Below are 23,990 nucleotides of genomic sequence, written 5' to 3' on the forward strand. Positions count from 1 at the left end.
ATAAAAATCATCTATACTCCCAGGAGTAGCTATGATTGAAGCAGCAGTGCCCAATCAATTTGTACTCGATAAATGCATTTTAATCAGTTCTTCAACTTGGTGCCAACCCAATGGAGTCATCTCAACTTAATGCCAACCTGACAAAATTATTAATTTAGTTGCCAGTTAACAACTATTTCGAAGAGGTACTCTCTCCAGATTATAGTTCTATAGTAACATATGATATGGACATTTCAATTATAATTGAGAGATTGGGAGGAGAAGAATATACATTTCAATAGACGAACTTACTTTAAACCCTTAAAAACCACCCTTAGAGTTAAAATATCGCCAAAAGATTAGTGAGCACCTAGGACGTATAAGAAAGCTATATTCCAAGTTTTGTTGCAATCCATCCGGTACTTTTCCAGAAATCGTGATCAGTGAGTGAGTGAGTGAGTGAGTGAGTCAGTGAGATAAGAATTTCATAAGTATAGAAGAAGATAATCGCCCGTTTTCGAAGGCTAACCGAACAAACTTGGCCGGTCAGTTTGAACTAGAGTTTTCAAAGTCACATGACCATAAACGGGTGTGGTGAAATTCGATTTTGTCGGTTAAGACCAAACAGCAGTTTTCATTTCGTTAAACTGCTGATTTCGTTCAAGGGTGGTGTTTGGTGAAATCGGGCCTAAGTAAGTGTTGAGTTGAAGGAATCTCCTACTTCTTCTCTGTGGTTGCAGTGTCAAGTCAACACTGAGCCGCGTTGGTGCTCTTTTGCATGCTTGCCAAGTTTCGGGCTTCATGCTCTGTTGCCAAGTTTCGCGATTCATGCACTGTATGTTGACTTTAGAATTTAAGATTAACAGGCATTGTGTTCACTGATGCTCAATAAAATTCTAAATAATATCATGAAAAATAATCTTGAATTTAAAATAAATTGTTTGCTGAAACTTCAAACATTTATTTTATAGGTTTTAATGGAGATAAGGTAGTTCATTTATTTCATTTTAGTATGCGCAAATAAATTGTTGGTTATAACTCCATGATATATTACAATAAGGAGAGATAAGGGTGAAAATGAATCAATCGGTTCCATGCATGACACACAAATATTTAATATTTCCAAACCCATTAATAATAATTGAGAAAATAGTGATGAAAATGATAATAACAATAATATTATTATATGATCATAATGATGATGAGAATAATACATGTATAATAATATGATATTTTAATAGTTATTGTACAAATAATGGAATAATATTACTATATTAAAACCCCATAAAATTGTGAATAATATTTTATAATATTATAACAATGAATAATAATGATGATAATAATATTAAAAATAACAGTTTCTTGAAACTGAAGGTTTCATGGTGGCTATACAAGACCAGGTGGTAGCCAACAAAAACTACAAGAAATATTTAATGAAGGTACCATGACCTTTGCAGACGTTTTGGCTTGGCATCAGACACAATACATAGGGGTATTCACAATGTTGTTTTAGCCAGCTGAAGTGCTATTTGATAACTCTGGATTGTGAACGCCCCATCTAAAAAAACATTGCTATTAGCTAACTGCAGTAGCGATCCAAGCGTATAATTTGTGTTACTTAAAGTTAGTTTGAAAAAGAAAGATTATAACATATGGCTGCCGCTTTAACAGAGATAGCTAGAGTTAGCAAACTCAAACCTGCGCTTTCTGCCAACTCGTCTGTTATTTTTTTTCTAACGTACCACTATGGCGAGTTAACACAGACTTAGCAAATAGCTGGAGATAGCGAATAGATCGACTTAGCCAGCTAACTCCAACATTGTGAATACCCCTAACATATTGTATCTGCATGTCAGGCAATTGGCAGCCACGGAGTACCTCGAGAGGCACAATAATGTTGCTGGCATACTGCACTAGGACCTTGCTTCAAGGTTTGAGCTGATTGAAGAGAAATTCCCCCATTACAATAATTATACTCCCAATCCAGTAAATGAGAACAACACCTACAAAATATACTGGGATAGATCGGTGCTGACTGATAGGAAAATTCCACACAATAGGCCGGATATCATTGTGATGAATAAGCTGACAATAGAAACAGTAATAATTATAGATGTTGGCATTCCATGCTGCCACAACTTGGAATTATACTACAATGAGGAAATTACCAAGTATCTTCCCTTGTCAGCTGAAATAGAGGATATCTGGCACAAAGAGAAAGTTGAAAATGTCTCAGTCATAATATCAGCAGTTGGATTGTTGGAAACAAAGGTGACTGCAAATCTGAATCGGCTTCGAATTTCAAGAAACACAAGCTACTTGATGCAGAAGGCAGTGGTGCTCAATACTGTATCAATGGTTAGGGCATTCCTGAATATAGCAACAGAATAACATCAAAGTCTTGCCATAGGCCGATTTTGATGAGAAAAACTCACATTAAAATGTGATGATAAATAAAATATTAGTAATAATAATAATAATAATAATAATAATAATAATAATAATAATAATAATAATAATAATATAATATAATAATAATAATAATAATAATATAATAATAATAATAATAATAATAATAATAATAATAATAATAATAGTAAATATAATAATAATATTCCTTTTTATTTCATTTAAGCTATATAGCATGATCTATACAGTATTTTAGTTACTCCTTTAGTTAGTTAGCTTATTACTAATTGAGGAGTATTCAAATTACATATTACATCATTACATTCACATTTCATGAATACTACAAATTAATGAAAATTTTTGTCAAGTGTTTAATTGAAAGTTTATTATAGTTTCCATCTGGGATTTGACATTTTGTGCCGGTTGCACAAAAGCCAGTTGAATTTTAATTGTGATTAATTCCATGAGAACCAATCAGAGAAGCCATCTCATCAAAAAGACCTTCTCTGATTGGTTCTCGTGAAATTAATCACGGTTAAAATTTAAGCGGCTCTAGTGCATAATATTACAAAATTGGATATACGGGGATAACTTGAACACAGCTTATATTACGGAAGGAAGTCGAAAAGAAACATTACAACTGAAGCCTCCTATAATTTTCACCGACTTTTTCATGTGAATCTCACTTCAAAATCCCCATAATCTACAAAATTCACACCACATCATTGGACACTTTGTATGAGCCATTCCTATCGAGCGTTGATTATGGAGCAGTTTTACTTCGACCAATACAACACCATCCTTTTGATGATTTCGACGGTTCCAATTTTTTTCCTTGTTTTGATGTTTTTTCTTGTGTTTTAACAGGTACTAATATCATTTTCAAATATTCATCATGCCGTAAAGTGGATGATTCGTCAATAGTCACTTTTCCAGCTGAAAAACAAATATGAGTGAAATTAAATGCCAATTTTATTAAGCGTTCTCAGATATCACCAGCTTAATCAATAATCATTAAAATTCATTGTATAATGCTATTAATTTTCCACCGGATAATATACGAAATAAGTTACTCTATGATGAGATTCATGTTTGAAAGTGAGCATATGATTGAGAGTATGGTTTGCTATCCTCGCCTTAGACTGAGAAGATAGCACTTTTCTTCACCAACTCTGCATCAATCCCAAATCACTTGTAGACTATAGGGGTATTCACAATGTTGTTTTAGCCAGCTAAAGTGCTATTTGATAAATCTGGATTGTGAACGCCCCATTTAGAACTGCTATTAGCTAACTGCAGTAGCGATCCAAGCGGATAATTTGTGTAACTTGAAGTTAGTTTGAAACTTAGACCAGTTATAGAATAGACACGCTGTGAAGTCTAGCCTCTGAAGCCAACATCTACTGCCATATCGCCCTATCGTGACGTCATAATCGCATAGAAAACTTTTAAATTATGTCTATTTGAGATGAAAGTAAATGATTATTCATAAGAATGGTGGACTCCCGCTGCGCTCCCACTGAAATAGACGCAATCTGCTATGGAAAACAATGTAAACAAATTCCAAAGAAAAGTTCTCTATCCAATGCTGACGTCACGATGGAGCGATATGGCAGTAGATGTTGGCTTCATCGACTTTCAGTATGAATATACATTGGGGCGTGTCTATTCTATAACTTGTCCAAGGTTTGAAAAAGTAAGATCATAAACATATGGCTGCCATTTTAACAGAGATAGCAGACTCAAACCTGCACTATCTGCTATCTCGTCTGTTAATTTTTTTCTAACGTACCACTATAGCATTGAGTTAACATAGACTTGGCAAATAGCTGGAGATAGCGAATAAGGCTAGCTTCACACGCTTTCGGTTTCATTCGGTTCGGTTCGTTTTCGGTTCGGTTCGGCTCGTTACCAAAAACGAATGAGGCTTTCATAAGAACCAGGAAAACAAATGTGAAAAGTGATAAAACAAATATGTAAATGGAAAAACTATTGACTAATGTATGCTTACAATTTTATGATAAAACTAAATTCGTAGTGTTGTATTGGTTGAAATGAATCTGGTCATTTAAACTATACTGGGAATTTTCCTTAATTACTCTTGTTATTTCTAAAGCCTCTAGAATATTCAAAGATCTGCCTTTGTTATTAACATGCAGAAACTCAACATTCTCCTTAACTGTGAACTTGTGATTATTTGTTATCAAATGTTCTGCAAAGTTAGATTCCCCATTTTGTTTATCCCAATCTCTGATGTGTTCTTTAACTCTGCTTCTGAAACTTCTACCAGTCTGACCCACATAACAAGCATTACAATCATCACATTTGAGTTTGTACACCCCGCTTTTATCCCAAATATCAATTTTGTCTTATGTTAATTTTGGAAGTTCAGAGAGATTATTCTTTTAATTGAAAATTTGTTCCTTGTTTTGACACATGGTATATGAACTTCATCTCTTCTCTCCATTGATGAAATCATGTAATATTCGTGGAAAAATGAAAAAAATAATAAAAATTCTCCCTGAGTATTAATTTATATCTTTCATATTTTTTCTAGCAAACTATTCATTGAAAAAAGTGTTTCTGTGAACTAACAGAAATGAATTAACCATATGATTTTGACTTGGAAAATTTTGAAACAGATAATCACGATATCAGGTTAAAATAAAAACAAAGAAGGCAAGTGTGTGTAAACGACTTTGCTTTTTCCTGTTTCCCTAGCAACGAATTCGAATATAATGAAACCTATTCGTGTCGAGGGGGCGTTCGGTGCTATGCGGTTGCTATTCGGTACCGAATTCAAACCAGATCATCGTTTCACACCTATTGGAATTTGCCGAAAACAAACCAAACCGAACCAAAAGTGTGTGAAAGAAGCCTCTTGCTAGCAACGAATTGAAACCTGATGGAATTTATTAGAGTCAAGTGGGCGTTCGGTTCTATTCGGTACCGAATTCAAACCGAATCATCATTTCACACTTATCGGAATTTGCCGAAAATGAATCGAAAACAAAACAAACCGAATGAGTGTGAAACTAGCCTAACTCGACTTTGCTAACTCCAATATTGTGAATACCCCTTATGTAGAAAAATAATGCACTACCAAAATGTTGGTTGTTCATTCTATGTTAGAAGCTGCTGTCAAACATGGTGATAAAACATGCATGATGAACTTGTGTGTGTGTGTGCATAATAAACATGCATATACACACATGTATATCATGCATGTCCTACAGTCAGTGGCCAGCCTAACAGACCACATTTGCTGAATGCTATAGTGGCTGGACATTGGCAGATATCAGCAACGCTACTATTACTGTATCGACCGTAAGCTGCGTACACATATACGCGCCTCCAACCCGCACCGAGCACGCTCCGCCCTCGTACCGCCCTCGTACCGCCCTCGTTCTTCCATCGCACCACAGTCGCTCTGCCCCCGCTCTGCAGTCGCACCCATCATGAACGTTATGGAAGATGTTAGATCTTCTGGCGTTCCCCGGTCGAACCACTCTGGCTCCCCGGTCGATCATCAATCGCTCTGCTGGAGAGACGTTCGGTTGAGGAGCAGAACGAAAGTCTATATGGACCTTTACAGCCTTGACTTGGCTCTTCCCTTCTTATCACCCGACCCAACCACCCCGCCACCGATACAAGAGACACCTGCAGGGAAGCAATTCACTGAATCAAAGCAGTTCAGAAGGCGTTGACCTTCTCAAGTACCTTCAACAGCATTAACATAAAAAGCTTGCAGAAAGCACAAGATCAATGGAGAAAGCGCTTTTGAATGCTGTAGGCTATAGATGCTCAATTGTTCCTACTCCATAGTACCGTATAGCCAAGTCAATGAAGGTTTTCTCTATCCGAAAATTTAATAGAAGCTGAATCTCTCACCATCGATAAAGAACCCTCCAAGAGGGTCATTCTCCCAAAAGTCCCAAGGAATCCCCTTGGAGCTTTCCCCCAAACGACCCTCACAGCTGAAAAATGCAGGTTATCACGGGAAATCAATTATCTCAATAATCATTGATCGGAAACAGTTCTATTATATGTCATTCAATTCCTCACATTATGGACTACAATATTAGTTACATTCATTTTTCAAATAAAAAATAAATATATTATACAGTGAACAGGAAATCAATTACCTCTGTAACCATTAATCGAAAAAAATCTATCACATGTCACTCGATTCGTTACATTATGGACTAAATTACTAGTCGTATCCATTTTCTCAATAAAACAAACAGTTTCCTCGATAAAAAAATATGTATGTTAAAATTTAGGGGTTTTTCGATTCGATTTTTTTTGTTTTCTCCGATTAACTTCGAAGCAAGTGATTTTAATGAAAAATGAGTCGAATAATAATAATGTAGCCACTTCCATTGCAAATCCATTGATGTATTTTGTTATTCATTTGCGATTCAATTTGACGCTGTGGACAGGGAAACAGCCGACGCGGCTGACTCCCTTCACCATAGTGAATAGAATAGTACTGCTTTCTACATTGCATCTCATTTACACTATGGCGCTCGAAACAATTAATTTTGTCTATTGTTTTGACATGCGCTGAATCTGGATTTTCACTTTTCAATACTCTAAAAAAATATTATTATTTCTTGATTTAACCACGCTGATGATAAAAATCAGGATTTTGTTGTCTGCTCACAGAATTTATTATATTATTCTTATTTGCAGTGTGCATTCTCAATAAGAGTCAGAGGCATCACAATTTGGTAACTCTAGTTTCAGATATTGATGTTTTTCAATGAAGTTTGATGATATATTATGTGTCCGACTCCTTCATTTTATCCTTTTTTTGTGGAAAATAGAGATTCAAAATTTCATTTCATAGCTTTTTGTGTTTTTTCTTGTCTCTCTATTATTTAAACACTTGAAATGGAATGAATATCATCAGATCATGTGAACAGAGAAAATAAAAGGGTAGGCCTACCTGTGATATTATATGACAATACTGTACTCCTGATGAGTTGAGAATTTTCAAGCTAAAAGTAGATTAATTTGTTGCTCATTCTGTTTAAACATTAACAAATGTTATCAAATATTAACAATATTAACATACAGTGAGAACAAATTATTCTGAAGCTTTCTATTCTCACTGGACATGAAGAGGCAATACCAAGCCAGAATTGCAGTTCCGTTCACAATCATTATTATCAGAGCATTCAAATTGATGCTATGTAAATTTAACTAAGGGATTATCCCCATCTCACAATTTTCCTATTTATCCTTATCGTGATTTAGAATAAAGTAGTTGATTCAAAAAATTGAATGTACAGTACCTATAATGGATATTACAAATAACAAAATTTCTAGTAATTAAGCAACTTATTCTAGGTACGAATTTCAAGGCTAACAAAATGACTTTTCCTCAATCGCAGGCAGAAATTCCAATGATTATCATAATATTAATTCGATGAAAATTGTTTGTATTGTACATTGTTCGACGTACAGTACAGTAAGATAAACTACATCCTCAAGGTAATCAACTTATTCAGGATTATAATGAATGAAAGCGAGACTGTGATAAGAGATTAGTCAAAATGAAGGGGCTGTTTCACAGAGACAAGCTCTCACAGAGACAAGAAGTGTTTTTGAACGATATTAGTGTCACAGAGACAAGTTTCATATGAACAAGTACTTCTATAAATGGCAGTCTCACAGAAGCAAGTTCTCACTCGAACAAGGTGTCTCACAGAAGCAAGAACAGTGTTGTAGAGACAAGGTAGCGAATGTAGGAAGAAGCTAGGCGTGTTGCCTACATCTGAACTTGAAGGCATTCCATTATTTGTTCTAGTAAATTGAATTTCTGCTGTTTTTCAATCATGTAGGTATATGATTATGATTGAAGATTTATCATATAAGATGGGGATGGGTTGGTAACCTATTAGAATTAGATAGATAGAATTATGAAGATAACTTGAATGAATAAATTGAGTTCTATGTAAATGTAATATATTTCTACCAAACTCCAAGATAACTATTCAAATATATCTAATAAGTATATATTAGACCTTCAACCCGAAAGAATAATCAATATGAATTTGAAATGGAATATATAAAAGCCAAATAGCCTACCACCGCTATTCATCACCGCTTCTCAAAACAAAAACCACATGACCAAAATGGTTTTTCATTATAATTCCTCCTTTCATGATAAATTTTTTATGCTTTTGTACTCCTGAGCAAAGCTTGGTTCCCGATATTATGAGCTAATAATAGTCTTCTCTTTCCGAGCTGCGGTCTCGAATTGTAAATTCCAATTGATAATATTAAATTCAGGCAGTCACAAAGTAAAGCTGCGTTAACACCAATAGATTCTATAGATTCCTCATAGATTCTATTAAATTGAACATAAATTATCATACACATGATGAACATATGTGTTTTCCAAGTTCCGTTCAATCTATAAGAATTTGTGAGGATTAAGATTAAGTTATTAACATTTTGTTAATAACTTTGGTGTAAACGCAGCTTTAGATGCCAAGATTTGTCATGACGTTCCGAGTTACAAAAAATAATGTCAATGAAAAACTTCATTTTCTTCATGAAATTCTCCCCGAAAAAAATTTTTAACAGATTGTTGTTTGAACTCTTTCCACTGTCGGTCTTTTTTTTAGAGTGGGTTTGGAACTCCCTCACTCTATACGGAATTTTGCCCTGCGCCAATCAATTACTATGAATTGATAAAATACACTGTACTATAATTTCACTCACTGTGTGGATACTTATATTTCACTCACTGAACTAATCTTCTTCTCTTCTTCTCTTCTTCTTCTCTATATCTATAAAAGGCTAAGCCCCTACAGACTGAAATCACACCACAGCCCAAACTACTGAGCCTACAAGCTTGAAATTTTGCACAATTGTTTATAATAGCCTCAAAACATCCACTATATTATGACAGTAATAGGTTTTTTTTGTTTTTTAAAGACTTCATTAATTCCTGGAGTTCTTCAAATGTTAATGGATCGAAAAAATCCAGTTTTAATCCACTACTTTTGCGAGGGGAATTAGCACCAAAGAAATTGCGAAAGTTGTGAATATTATTATGCTGTGTAATCTCTTTCTGAATAGCTAATGGGGTATCAATTAAATACTTATCCAAGAGTTCAGCAGCTTCTTCTCCTGTTTTGACAATCCCAGTATCGGTGGCTATAATAGTCCTCGATTGAGAAGTCTTAGTCTTGGATAAATAATTTCTGACTAATGTTCATATGGCTTTTGTTTGATTATTAGAACTATTTATAAACATACAAGCAGCAATTTTTTTAGCTGCTTTTAAAACCTTCCTGTTCAAACTCTTATATAATCTATAATGGGATGAAAATCTAAAATATCGAATACCAGTTTCCGTAATGATATGGATTATTGAATCTATCATGATTGGATTCTTTAGAAGAGAGTTCATCGTTTTCAACTTATCTCCAGATACTTTAACTGATCAATGGTTACAGAAATAATTGATCTCCCGTGATTACCTGCATTAATTTTTCATGTTTTAGGTGGCTGGGGGGAAAAGCTCCAAGGGGATTTCTTGGGACGTTTGGGAGAATGACCCTCAGGGAGGGTTCTATTGATGGTTGGAAATTCAGCTTTTATTTAATTTTCGGATCGAAACTGCTTTTTTGGACCTTCATTGACTGGGCTAATTAGTCTGCTGTACTAAAATGATCAATGAACTTTTTATTCTGTGACCAGTCTTGGAACTTCTGTTATAGACTCTGTATCTATACGTAAATATGACGATAGCTTGAATGATTATTTATCACTGAGAAGGCGTTACAGGTAGTAGAGTTCTAAGTGCATGTTTATCAAATAGACACTAAGAACAGGCATCTACTGAGATAGTTGTGTCAATGGCAAGAGTAGTACACCAAAATTTCTCTTTGGGGTCTCTTTTACCCCGCGCGAGTAATGCATAATGAGTATAGCATACAAGAATCTTTCATGAGTTGATGAGATATCTGGTTGAGGTCTTGAATTCAGTGGCCATGTTACAATCGTTCAATGACAACTCTAGACAGTTTCTCATCTAAGCTCCGATCTTCTTACCTATCTATGAAGTAAGCTTCATAAGCTAAATATGTAAGGCGAAAGGCGCCTCCACAAAATAGGCTATGTAGGCTATCCAAAAATGTAAGGGCGACCAGAGATACGCTAAAACTACGAGATTGAATGGTGGGTGTAATTGATAACTTAAATGAAGAAAGAATAACTAACACTTCCAATTATGATAACATTACTTCAAATGAAAATATATTCGAAATTAAATCACACAAAAAAACCAGCTTTCAAGATACTAAAAAAAAAAAAATGATTTCATCAAACAATAATATGAAAGTTTACTCGCTTGGCTATGAGAATACAATTTTTGTGGTCGGAAGTGAATGAATGGATCAATGAAGTCACGTACCTTCGAGATACTCCTCAGCTTGGCTTCACTGATAGTTTACGCGATTTTGCAATTAATATATGAGAGGATCAAACCATCTGAACTAATGAGATGGTTCAAACCTGTCTTCACTAATACAAAAAATTTCTTTTGAACTGCCCGCACAGTGACAGAAAAAGCTGTAGGCTATTATGAGAAAAGACAAGCCTATCCTCACCACCAGTTTGGACGGACTTTACTAGGAGTCCTTCAAACGAGCTCTACCCAAAACAAAATAATTTTGGGTATAAATAAACTATCAGTCAATGCTAAGACATATAAGTCATCTCGAGTATGCAATAATATTTTCCTACAGTTACCTTGAAAAGTGGCCATTGCTGCACTGATTACAGAACGCAAAGAATCACTTTTCCGCTCTAGTGCGGGAAAAACTTTTCTGCACTCCAGATTTGCAACATGGCAACGCAAAATACTTAGTAGGTTATATGGAGCAACAGTGCAGCAAAATCAAAATGAAGTTGGTAACAGTGACTGGGCTTATATAGTGAGCAGAGGTGCAACGAAGCACAACGCGCTAATTATTACTATTATATATTATAACAAAGGACAACATTTTTATTCAATTTGACAATAAATTAAGGTTTTTATCAATAATAAAATTACACAGAAAAACATTTGATGCATTTCAGGCAATTTTACCCATAATTACCCACTTTTCATATTCAATGGTAACTGTAGGAAAAACTTAATGTGAAATACGTGCGCAAAGTTCCTCTGCTGCACTCAAGAAACCATTCCGCCCTCGCCTACGGCTCGGGCGTAAACGTTTCTTTCGGTGCAGCAAACTGTCACTTTGCGCACTAGTTGCACAAATAACTATTTCCATCTACCGTATCGCATGAGCACAACGTTTGTTATCAAAAAGATGCCAAGGTTTTTATTTATAACAAACAAATAAACAACTTTTCTGTCAATGCCAAGTGGAATACTGTTCATTGAATTATAATCTTGATCTTTAAAATTTTGATCAATAAGAGATAAAATATTAATATATAGGCTATATGACCCATATGCAGGTGACAGCTCTCAAAATAGACATGCTTCCCATGTTACTCAAATTGCCTTACTTTCTTCCACTGAAGAGAAAAATTCATTTTCCTACAGCTACCTCGGAAAGTTGCTGTTCCTGTACTGATTACAATACCCAAACATTCACTTTCCCGCTCTAGTGCGGAAAAAAGTTTTTCTGCACTCCAGATTTGCAACATGGCAACACAAAATAGTTGGTGGGTTATATGGAGGATTAGTGCACGAAAACAAAAATTAAGTTGATAACAATGACTGTGGTTAGATTTAGGAAAGAATCATTACAATGGCTACCCTACATTTATGATAAAATCCCAATCTAGAAATCCAAAACAAGAATAATGTTCATCTAAATCATAATCAAATAATCATCATTTACGAATTCTCATCATTTAATAATAAATAATAGTTCTTTTCTATTGATAATTATTATTTCAACTGCAAGAAATGAGAAAAGTAGCAAATAGCCTATACATTATAAAATTAGAATTTTGAGGTTAAATGATTACTGTTTGATATTCATATAAATAAAAATAATAAAAACATAACAATACCACAATAAATATTCTCTGTTGTCTATGTTATTTTTATAAATATTTTTCAGTTCACTTTGAGCATTTTTCTCGGTAATTTGAGCAAAAGTCTAAATTTCTGAATCCTGTTTCAGTACTTTTTAGCTGATCGACAGTCAACAAACTTAGGTACGATTCTTCCCGCTAGGTCGCGCGCTTGTCGGTTCAGCCATCTTGCAGCAGCTGTTGGAGTGTATTTTGAATGCAAATTTTTTGTTCTATCTGTATTTTTTCTGATTCTTAAATGAATAAAAATGAGAACTTTGGCTGAGAATTTTCAACTTCAATTGGATTATCAATTTCTAAATGAAATAAGGTTGTTATTAATAACAGCATCACACACACAAACATTTGATGGATTTCAGCCATCATTTTACTCATAATCATTTAATAAACCACTTCTCATATTCAATGGTAACTGTAGGAAAAGTTTAATGTCAAATACGTGAGCAAAGTTCCTCTGCTGCACTCAAGAAGCCATTCCGCCCTCGCCTACGGCTCGGGCGTAAACGTTTCTTTCGGTGCAGCAAACTGTCACTTTGCGCACTAGTTGCACAAATAACTATTCCAGTCCTCAGAGCAAAAACGAGATGCTTGACTATTATGTTCCAGAGAGTGGAGTGAGTACTTGATACAGTAGGTGGAGCGAAAATTTATTTCACATGCTTTCTTTTGACAAAAGGAATTTACAATAGTATGTTTCATGCTTACCAAATCTGAAGGCGTCGGTTGGAGTTTCTAGATTGAAGTCGAAAGATTCCACAATTCCAAAACTTGTTTCTGTGGAAGATCCTGGCAGTTTAAACTTATAGATGTTATCTATGGTCTCAGTCACATGAACTTCGTTAACATCTCCGGTGAAAAGGTATTCCATATCAACTCTGAAGAAGGTAAGGTCCGCCTGATGCTATGAGAAATAAAAAAGCTATTATCAGTAAAGCACGGAGCACACTGTAGACGCGCCGCGCAGCCGTGGGCGCCGTGGAATTATTCCGGTTGAATACTTAGCATGTATATAAGTTGTGTATAAGCATGTCCAATGTGTATAAGCAAACTGGGGGCGCGCCGCGCCTCGCCGCGCCGAGCAGCCGTGGACGCCGTGGAATTATTCCGCTGCCAGAACTTTTGGGAGAATACGGAGCGGAATTTTTCCTCTGTGGCTGCGCGGCACAGCGAGGCGCGTCTCCAGTGTACGATAGGAGAGGAATTTTTCCTCTGAGCGCCGTCACCTTTTGGGTGCCTCTTCGCTACACTCGGAAGCTTTTGCCACAGAATTAATATAGCAGATTTCTCTGCATTTGCTTTTTTGCTACCCTCGGTTAGCTCGCTCAGTTTTGCTCCTTGCTACAAACTGCATAGATTTTGCGTACATACATGACGTTATTCCAGGTAAGTTTACATTTTGTATTGCATTTATATTGTGACATATCTTCATTCATTATAGCGTCCACTAAATATATTATTTATTTATTTATCAGGTGAGCACAAACAATACAATGATCGGAAAAGAAAAAACTGGCTATTGCCCAAAACTTTTCCAATTATTTCCTAATTTAGTTCCAAATTGTCCAAACATTATAAATAGGTTATGTCAATTTCAATTTTCTACACCAAACCACAATCTGAGAATATAGATTAGAATAGAACAAACAATTTTAAATTTGGATAGATTGATAGTGAAACTTCTCGCTTATCTACCTAACCTAATACCTAATACGCGGGTTTTTACAGCCTTCCCGGCCGTTTCCCGCACTCAACACGCCATCTGCCTCTATCTCTCCATACGTCTTGTTGGATGCCCCTTCTCTCCATGGCCTCTTCTATGTTTTGCTGCCAAACCGTTCGTGGTCGTCCTCGATATATCATCCGTCCAAAGTATTGAATGTAGCTTCCTGGTTAAAACTCTCCCCTTTGCAATCCTGTATCCAATCTCTCTCTCATCCCGTCCATCATCTTTTATTGTCATACCTAAGTACCGGCATTCTTTGACATTTGCAATTTCCGTGGTTTCGTCAATGTTCAATGAATTTCCTTCTCCTCCAACCACCATATATTGCGATTTCTCTTCACTGATTTCCAGGCCACATTTTTTATACTCCTCTATGAGTTGCCTTGTCATATATGACATATCCTCTTCATCTTCAGCTAGGAGGACCTGGTCATCTGCAAATAGTAGAGTATATATATTTTCTTCATTTAGTAGTACACCCATACTTCTACACTTGCGTGACCACACCTCCAAGGCTTGGCTTACGTATATCTTGAAAAGCGTGGGTGAGATGGGGCAACCTTGTCTAAGGCCTTTATTTACAGTAAACTCTTCTGACAGCTGGTTTCCAATCTTTATCCTGCTACTACTATCCTTGTAAAGAGTTTTTATGGCATTGATGAGGGGAGTACTAATTCTCGCTTTTTTGAGAGCTTCCCATATCTTATTCACTGGAACACTATCATAGGCTTTTTTCAGATCCAAAAACAAAACATGAAGTTCTCTTCCTCTCTGTAATTTTTTCTCCATCAGATGTTTGATACAGAATAGGTTATCGGTGCATGATCGACCAGCACGGAAACCACTTTGCTCTTCTATTTCCCTCATTTCCAGTTCAAGTCTTTGTTTCAAAACACGTCCGTACAGCCTACCCATAGCTGCTGTTATGCTTATCCCTCTGTAATTTGAACACTCGGCTCTGTTCCCTTTCTTGTATATTGATGTGATCCAAGCCTCTTTCCACTCTCTAGGCACCGTTGTTGTGGAAATACATCGATTGAACAACTTTGTCAGGTATTCTAAAATGCCGCTTGGAGCAAATTTCAGCAATTCTATAGGTAAACCTCCAGGACCCGCGGCTTTGTTTTTTTTCATCCCCTGCAAGGCTTTTCCCACTTCTTCCAGAGATATTTCTGGCATAGGATGGTCTTCCTCTTCATGACAATATTCAACTTCTTGAAATATTGGTCTTTTTTCCGTCAAAAGATCCCGATAATAGTCCTTCCATGTTGTTGAATCAATAACCTGTATTCGCCTTCTTTCTTTACGATCCTCTCTCAGCCCCCTGATAGTTTTCCACGCTTCTCTAGACTTTGAACTACCTAACATATTTTCGATTTCATAACACTTTAGTTCCCAAAATCTGTTTTTCGCCTTCTTCACCTCTTTCTTAACAAGGTAATTCTGTCTCAAATATGCCTTCCTGTCTTCGGGATCATGTGTTGTTAGCCATCTCTGATACAACGTCTCCTTCTCCTTAATTGGCGACTTTAGATTTTCATCCCACCAATATGAGTTTTTGTATGATCCCTTGCTTTCCACCTCTCCCACAGCTTCTAATGCTGCTTGATGCAACTCTCCCTTTATCTTCTTGTACATTTCCTCCACCTCTATTTCTGTCTGATTCTCATGTTGCATTTTGCCTGCTAGCCTCAACTTGTAGAGAAAGTCAGTTGAATCATTATTAAAACTCTCCAAATTATATTTTGGATTGTCAGCCTTATATCTACTTTCGTCACAACTATCGTCACCGCTATCTCTTTGAGGGGCAGGCACTATGAGAAATTTGCCTTTTACAAGAAAATGATCTGATCCACAGGTTGCTCCTCTGTACACACGTACATCCTTTACTTTTATATGTGACCCTACTTTCATCAGGATATAATCTATTACTGTTTTCAAGTGTCTTGTTGGTTGAATCCAAGTGTATTTGTGTATATTTTTGTGTTGAAAAAAGCCATTCATGATTCTCAGGGAGAATTGAGTGCATAAATCGATTAGACGTTGCCCATTTTCATTCAATGTATTCTCGCCATACTGTCCCACAACCCAATCTCCGGTTTTGCAACCTACTCTAGCATTAAAATCTCCCAATACAATAATCTCCTTGTTTCTGTTTACTGCTTCTAGAACTGCAGAGAATGATTCATAAAAATCATCCTTCACCTGAGATTCGGCATCCTCATTTGGCGCATAAACACCTATTAATGTCACTAACCTCCCTGCATACTTCATATCCACTGTAATGAGTCTTTCACTTATTGGGTCATAGTTTGTCACTCTCTTTTCAAGTCGCTTATGAACAGCTATGGCCACTCCTGCTTTAGCTCTTCTATCTTTGTCCACACCACTATAGAATACCGTGTATTCACCTTTTATCTCATTTCCCCTTCCTTTTTTCTTTGTTTCAGACAATACCACGACATCCATCCTTGATTTTTTCAATTCTCCATAGACTTCCATTTCCTTCGTAGCAATACCCTGAACATTCCAGCATCCAAAATTCATGAAATTTTTCTGAGTCCGTGTTGATTTTCCGTTAATTCCAGTCCCATTCCGAGGCATATGTGTTGAGTTTTTTGCGTTCCGATGTTTTTGCGAGGAGTGGGCTGCAAACCCAAAGCCTCAACCCACAGGGGGCTCGCTTATCTAAGCATTTAAATTAAATGTAGTTCGGTATATACAGAGTGTTCTGAAAGAAGGCGCCCATAAGCCAGGGGATTATTCCTCACATCAAAAGAAAGAAAAGTTCTAATTAACATAGGTCGAAAATGCCTAGTTGCCAAGTTATACAGGGTGAAAGATTTCGTCTTGATTTCAGTTCCCCTGCCCTGTGAAAGATTTTGTCTTGATTTCAGTTCCCCTGCCCTACGGGGTATTTGTTGGCTGTTAATTAAGATGTTGAATTCAGCGTACTTATTTGTTATGTTTTAATTAATGATTATTAATGTTCGATCAACATCCATTTTATTATTGTGGTGGCCTAATTTAAATGCATAACGTTGCGTCGGCAAATTATTTATGTAACGCTCCTTGGGGGGTTCCTGGTTTTTTGACTTGAATAATGTCCCAGACGGAGACGTCACACAGGTATAAAATCTTACACTGAATCCTCGGTGTTGTAATCTTGAATTTTGGAGTATGTGGATGAATACTATAGAACACCAAGCTGAGAGATTCAGTATAAGATCTAAACTAATGGTCAAAATCGCGGGAGGCACAAACTCCTGCACACCCTTGATCTGTTCAATGACTATCTGTATGAGAATAATATTCGTTGCAAGTATGTGTCGTAGTGTAGCAATTGCTAGACACCAGATTCAGAGACCTTAAATTATTACCTGTATTGTGGACAGTGCACAAAATCAAACAGGTCGAGCAGGGAACTTGGTGCATATAATTTGCGGGATTGCGCCACTTGTGCCAAGAGTGCTTACTCTAGAAGTTGAAGGTTATATGGAATAAAACTGTACAACAGTTGTGGTATTACTTACTTGATGTTTATTTCAACTGTATGCATAAAGAAAAATATATATAGTTCACAAAGATAATAACATTCCAGTCCAATATATCGACAATGGCCAGTGAAACAATTTTCCAAGTCGATCGCTTATTTCACAAAATACTCTGCTGATCACGAATTTCAAGATGACTGCTCCCTTGCATGGATCAGTGCAGCTTGACACTTCGGCGTCGTAGAAGAGGTATATGTCAATGTCTCCAAGAAGTTTCGAGCCGTTCCAAACGGTTCAGGCAGGTTCTTATCTCCAAAGTTCAGAAATGGTTGTATGATCCATTGGTTGCTGGTTACAAGTTGACAGTCTCCACACTCACACATGTCTGCCTGCTCCACTGCAGGCTAATGTTGGCACCGGGTCTGGAGCAGTGGTAGCAGAAGTAGTTGTAGTAGCAGCAGTTGCAGTACTAGCTGGAGTAGTACTAGCAAGAGTTGTAGTACCAGCAGCAGTTGTAGTGCTAGCAGGAGTTGTCATACAAGCTGGAGTAGTTGTGGTGCTAGCAGGAGTTGTAGTGCTAGCAGAAGTTGTAGTGCCAGCAGAATCTGTAGTACTAGCTCAACTGACCTTGCGATAACTACTTCTAGAGAGTCTAGAGATGTGGATGTTGAGTGAAAACAGGCATGCAGATCGTATGCGCAGTGGACTCGTTAACAAAGAGTCCCCTCCACAGCTTGTTCCTCCGCCATATTCATGTACCATTCTCTGACATCACTGTACATTTGATCGATCGCTGGCTGATTACCCTGTAGAGCAGGAATCCTGGATGTTAACAGGCACTGTCACATATGATAGATGTTTGATGTATCCCGACCGTGTAACCTTGATGTAAGAAATTCCTCCGTCCTGTACCTTGAATCCAGTGCACTGACAGCGAGTGCCAGCACAAGGTAGAGCGCTGCTTGGTAGATGCTTGTAGGCATCATGATTGATGATCAATAGCTGCCGCCACATCCTTTTATACTCCTACTCCTTCCCACACAATAGATGACGCGTCTTTGGTAATGGTTATTTATAGCATTGATGTAAGTGATTATTTATAGTAATGATATCATCAGCTATCTGACAATTGTTTAAGTACACTGTATTGTGATGCTGCACTATCAACTTCGAAATTGTTAATTTCTTCAATAAGTCTTTACTGTGATAATGAGGTACATAAAAGTTTAGCTGCAGATATACATTCATCATCTTCAACCACCTGTAGTGAGATAATACTCTCATCCAATTCCTGATCATCAAAATCAAAGATTTCTTGAGGCTCCACCACCTCATCCTCATCATCTTCATCCTCCTCTTACCCAGGTACTGGAGTAGTGTCAGCAATCCTGTAATGCCTGTATGCAAGAGTACCAATCCCATCATCCTGAATATACATTCTAATGGTACATTTTGGTACCAATAAAAATTTCATTAATTGAAATGGATTGTTAGGTCTCAGTCAGAAAAACAAAAATATTTGTCACCAATGGTACTATCAGTTGATGATAAAGATAAGACGATAACAACTAGAAAGGCTAAAATTATAATTAACAATTTGAAATGGAAATCATTTTTCATTTTTTTAATAAAATAATAATATTGTATTAATTTGAGGTTAGGTTCTTTGTACATAACACTTGTCGGCTGTATCAATAACGGTCAAGCTGAACATCTGCAATTCAATCAAATACTCTCTAGCAAAATAATTGCAAGTAGGTAGCATTCGTTAAGACGAGGACAAAAGGGTTTTGTAACTTATAGCATGCAAAATAAAGGACATAAACGTTTAAAAAAGCAAAAATAAATGTTTATTATATCTATGTGAGCAAATAAAAATAATGAAAACAAAATAAAAATAAAAGGGAAGTGAGATCTAGTTTTATCAGGCACACTAACACAGTAGCACCTTTGTACAAAAATCTGTTGATATACCAATCAGAGCTCAGTATTTCTTTGGTGCTAAAAAATAATTATTTCAAAAGTCTCCACATGTTTTTTTTTGAAATGATAAAAATTTATAATTATTGTAAAATACAAATAAAGCTGTATCTAGCATAAATTTGAATTTAAGTGTAAAAATATTTATGTATAACCTCTTGATATGCCCATGTACTGCGGACTATTTGACAATATTGAACTGCATCATTGCAGATTTATTGAAATCCATCAGTTGGAGAAGATATTCAAATTTTATGTAAATTTAGAATTGGATGTATCATCGAAAGAGAATAAGGGAAGACCAACTGCCCACTTGCTTGCCAGAGACTGACCAAGACGCCAAACAACATGAGAGCAACAGACTGATTCCCTTATAAGAATTAATTTTATTCATTATCAAAGTTTAAATCTTAAAAACTCTTAATAAGTAATGAACTGAACTCAGTGAAGTCGTTAACATATTTAAAAATCAGTATTATTAGTATAATAAGAATTATAGAAGCTCAAAGTTCATAAGATAAATCATTTATCTGAATTCCACTGACGGCCGAACTCAGACCCTGAGAGTTAATATTTGAAATCCTTGATATTGTTGGAATACTGAGTTATAAAACAACTATTCGATAAGCAGAAGCAAGTCCAATGCTTGAGCTATAGAAATCTATGCTGATGTGAAAATCATAAAAATCATTAGTTGATGCTATTAAGCAGAATAAGAATTTTGATTGAGCCATCTGTGATATTTTTCTTCCATATTTTCTCATACTGTTTTTATATTTGTTGTTTCATATTTTATTTTTTGCTCGTTAATTTAATTGTAATTATATATTTATTGATTCAATGGTGTATCTTTCATTTTTAATCCTGTCTCCATGCATGACCAATCTTGTACTAGTATTTTTATTTATTATTATTGACAGATTAATAAAGTTATCAACCAACTATATTCTCCACCAAATGTGTTGGATGAATCAGCGATTCACAGTATCTATAATTAAATCTTCAGAAATAATACACTCTCAAGATTTATTTAAAAATGGTTCAACATAATCTCTGAAATCAAATTGACTGAAATACAGGGTCATAGTATTAATTCGAAGCAGTACTACAGGTCATAAAAAGTATAGGGAATTCTAATTAAAATGCCGTCGTTGATCACACTCAGTATCATCTCACACCGCTGACCCCTTTGTCAGATGGTAGCAAGTTGGATTGATGCCTGTGCCTTATTGTCCTGTGCAATATTTGAAATCCTTATCCACCTCTTCATTATAACTGTGAAGCCAGTCAATGCAGTGGTAAAGATTTACTTATTCAAAAATTCACATGCTCCACTGACAGACTGCCAGCTGGGCACATGTAGGTCAAATATGGCTTTACAACCTTTTCTCATCAGCATTGCTTAGCACCTTCTCTTTCTGCACCAGAGTCATGATTTCATGTTTTCCAGTACCAAACATCACTTGCTCTCTATAAATATCTTTGTTCTCATAGAAACAGTAAATATAGTCTTAAAAGCTGATGTAACAGTTGGCATTGGGATGGGTTTTTGGAAGTTCTTGTCCAAGTATTGGTCTCCTTTCTCCTTCAGCCTTCTTTGTCAAGCCACTCTTCAATTGAGCCAAATCTTTTGTGATGCATCTGCAGGCATACAGATCTGATGTCAGCCCCAATTATTCAAGTGGAGCCCTGGCTGCTTACTCATCCTTGAGCTCCAAGTACCATTTTGTTGGTTTCAGAATAGCATGGGTGGTAAGCAGGGTACTCAGAGGTGTCAAACACTCCACTTCCAGCTCCTCTTTGTCAACGATATCCTTATACATATCCTCAGTTTCCACTAGATGGAATAGACTGTCTTTATCTAGATAGAGCAGTTGAGGCGGTCTTTGTAAAGAGGTCTCATCACATCATAGTGGAACTGGTACATTAATGTCTTGCCAATGTCCAACACTGTCAAACCAATGAAGATAGGCTTGTTCAGCTCTACTTTTTCCTCATGGAATGTTACAGCACAGATATTCTTGCCAAAGACAAGAATACAATCCTTGTATATCGGTCAAACAATCAGTTTTCTCAGTCACTTCTCCTCATTAACAAGATCCATGTTCATTCTCTTTCTCATATTCCCCATTGTCTTGCCAAAGACAGCATTGTTTATTAATTTGGAGAAATTTTTCTCAAACTTGTTCTTTGACTGTTGTCTTAGCTTGATATCGAGCATGATGTAGGGTGCTAGAAAGTTTTCTTGTACAAACTTTACACCTTGATGCACCTTTTCAATCTTCAGTCCATGCTGTACCACCTGTTCTAGAGCGCAGTAGTGACAAACATAATGCTCACAGTCGGTCAATGTTGTCATGAGTCCTACATGTACGGACTTTGGAGTTTTCTTGTTCTCTGCCAGGAATGAGAGGTCATTGTGCTCATCGTGCAATTCGGAGGGGTATTCAATGTCAACTTCGAGAATTCAGCCATACTTCATTTCATCTGGACTAACTGTAATACCCCTTGCCAATGCTTCCAACTCTTCTTGCCCCATCCACTGAAACTCTCGACATGAAGCGGCTGACACATCGCTTAGTCATACAGGTTGTTGGCATCTGTATACAGGAGATATGATGAAGCTTCTTGGAGACGCTCGTGTGTAGGTGTTGTTGACAATGGCATGTCGATGAACACATGTTGTTATTCCGCCTTTGATGCCTCATTTAATGAACATATACATGTCATAGTCAGTCAGGAGTTAGTTCAACTTCAGCATAACATCAAAGGAGAAGCCTGGTGATGTGAAGTAGTGTGCATAATCCAGATCATGAGTCTCCAAACGAACATCTTTAAACACATCTTTCTCTCAGCTTAGGCATGATGATCCTTGCAGATTTGTTGTTGGCGCAAAACTGTTCGTGATCCCTCATCTTTTGCTCATCATTTCTAATAGTTGAATAATAGGTAACGCATCGATGACAAATGATGATATTTCCATGATGCTTTGTGAGCTGGGATCCAACGAGTCTTTCAAAGTTCTTAATGTAGCAGTAGTGGCTATTGATTTTTGCTTCATTCTAATCCTCAAAAAAGGTGTCGTCACTGCTGCCATCATTTTCACTCTCACATAGAAGGAGAAGATCAAAGTGATTATCAGCCATCTCCTCACTGGCTCTTCTCGGAAATATGATATTTTCTCATCCACACCTTAGATGTGACTGACACTACATGATTATCCTTCTAAAAACGATTGATTTGATTAATGCTGGTGCGAAATTATATTCTGTTGAAATTGTATTTTTCAACAAATGATGATACCTATTATGGGGATTTGCTCCTTGCACATGTTCGGCAAGGATTACCCACTTGAACATTGTTGATCACTATTCTTTGGGTTGATGACGGCTTTGCGTGCTGCTATTTTGGCTGGTAGCTAGATATAGGAAGATCCTTGTAGTGGTATAAGCTTGCTCATGCGTATGAGGAGTCTATCGATGATCAGAGGACTCCATCTACTTGAGTTTCCTTCGAACTTTGCCTTCTCATCCAGTAGAGTGCTCACTGCTTCACTTACGTGTTAGGGAGATCTATGATGTTGAAGATTGAGTAGTTTGGAGTCTTAAAGGCTACATTCTGAAACTCCTCTTGCTTCAAGTTGTGCGGGAACATGTTGACTCTAATACAAGGTTGAACTTGATGGTCCCATGTTCATGAATTGTTGGTGATGGTGTGAACGATTTTCTTCTCCAGGTTGAACAGGAAGGTATGAGAGTCCTGACAGGACCCTCCATGTGTGCTTTATTATAATATAATGTCTACAGGCAGGATTTGAATGCCTTCTCTAGCAGAACAAACTCGTCTGGACTGCTTGACGGCTGCCTACATCTTTTGCTTTGCTCATCTGAAAAATAACATATACATCATTCGTTTATAAAATTTATAATTATTAATATATATTGTGTAGACTTGATAGCATTCGATGACCATAGAATTGCACCCTGTAAGACAATGTTTAATACAACAAGATTTTAGAATTTCCTATTAAGCCGTGTTGATCCTAAATAATATCATTCAACACCAATAGTAATGCATTCTATGAGAGCTATGCAAAATGTTAATAGATGAACATTGTTTCAAATAATGAAATTATTTTGAAAATCATCCACACCATTTTATGCATCCATCCTGTTCACCCGGGCTCATATATGATTGGGCACCATGTGGAAGAGACGGTTCGATAGCATTCATCTATAATTTTGCTGTATTGTAAGCTATTGCATATAAGTGTATAAGCCAGTATATATTCTAATCTACATAAATAAAGTACTCAATCAATCAATCAA

At 36.5% G+C, this 23,990-nt stretch overlaps 1 protein-coding gene across 1 annotated transcript; it reads right to left on the bottom strand.

The window, feature by feature from the left end:
- Window positions 1–2,349: 2,349 nt before the first annotated feature.
- On the bottom strand, window positions 2,350–13,389 carry LOC120352988. Its single transcript, XM_039435364.1, has 2 exons — window positions 13,171–13,389; window positions 2,350–3,324 (listed from the first exon to the last, which is right to left on the bottom strand). Exons 1-2 carry the CDS (start codon window positions 13,331–13,333, stop codon window positions 3,152–3,154), a joined length of 336 nt encoding a protein of 111 aa, XP_039291298.1. The 5' UTR covers window positions 13,334–13,389; the 3' UTR covers window positions 2,350–3,151.
- Window positions 13,390–23,990: the final 10,601 nt, after the last annotated feature.

The sequence above is a fragment of the Nilaparvata lugens genome, chromosome 9 (assembly GCF_014356525.2).
Source record: "Nilaparvata lugens isolate BPH chromosome 9, ASM1435652v1, whole genome shotgun sequence".
In the NCBI taxonomy this organism is placed as follows: domain Eukaryota; kingdom Metazoa; phylum Arthropoda; class Insecta; order Hemiptera; family Delphacidae; genus Nilaparvata; species Nilaparvata lugens.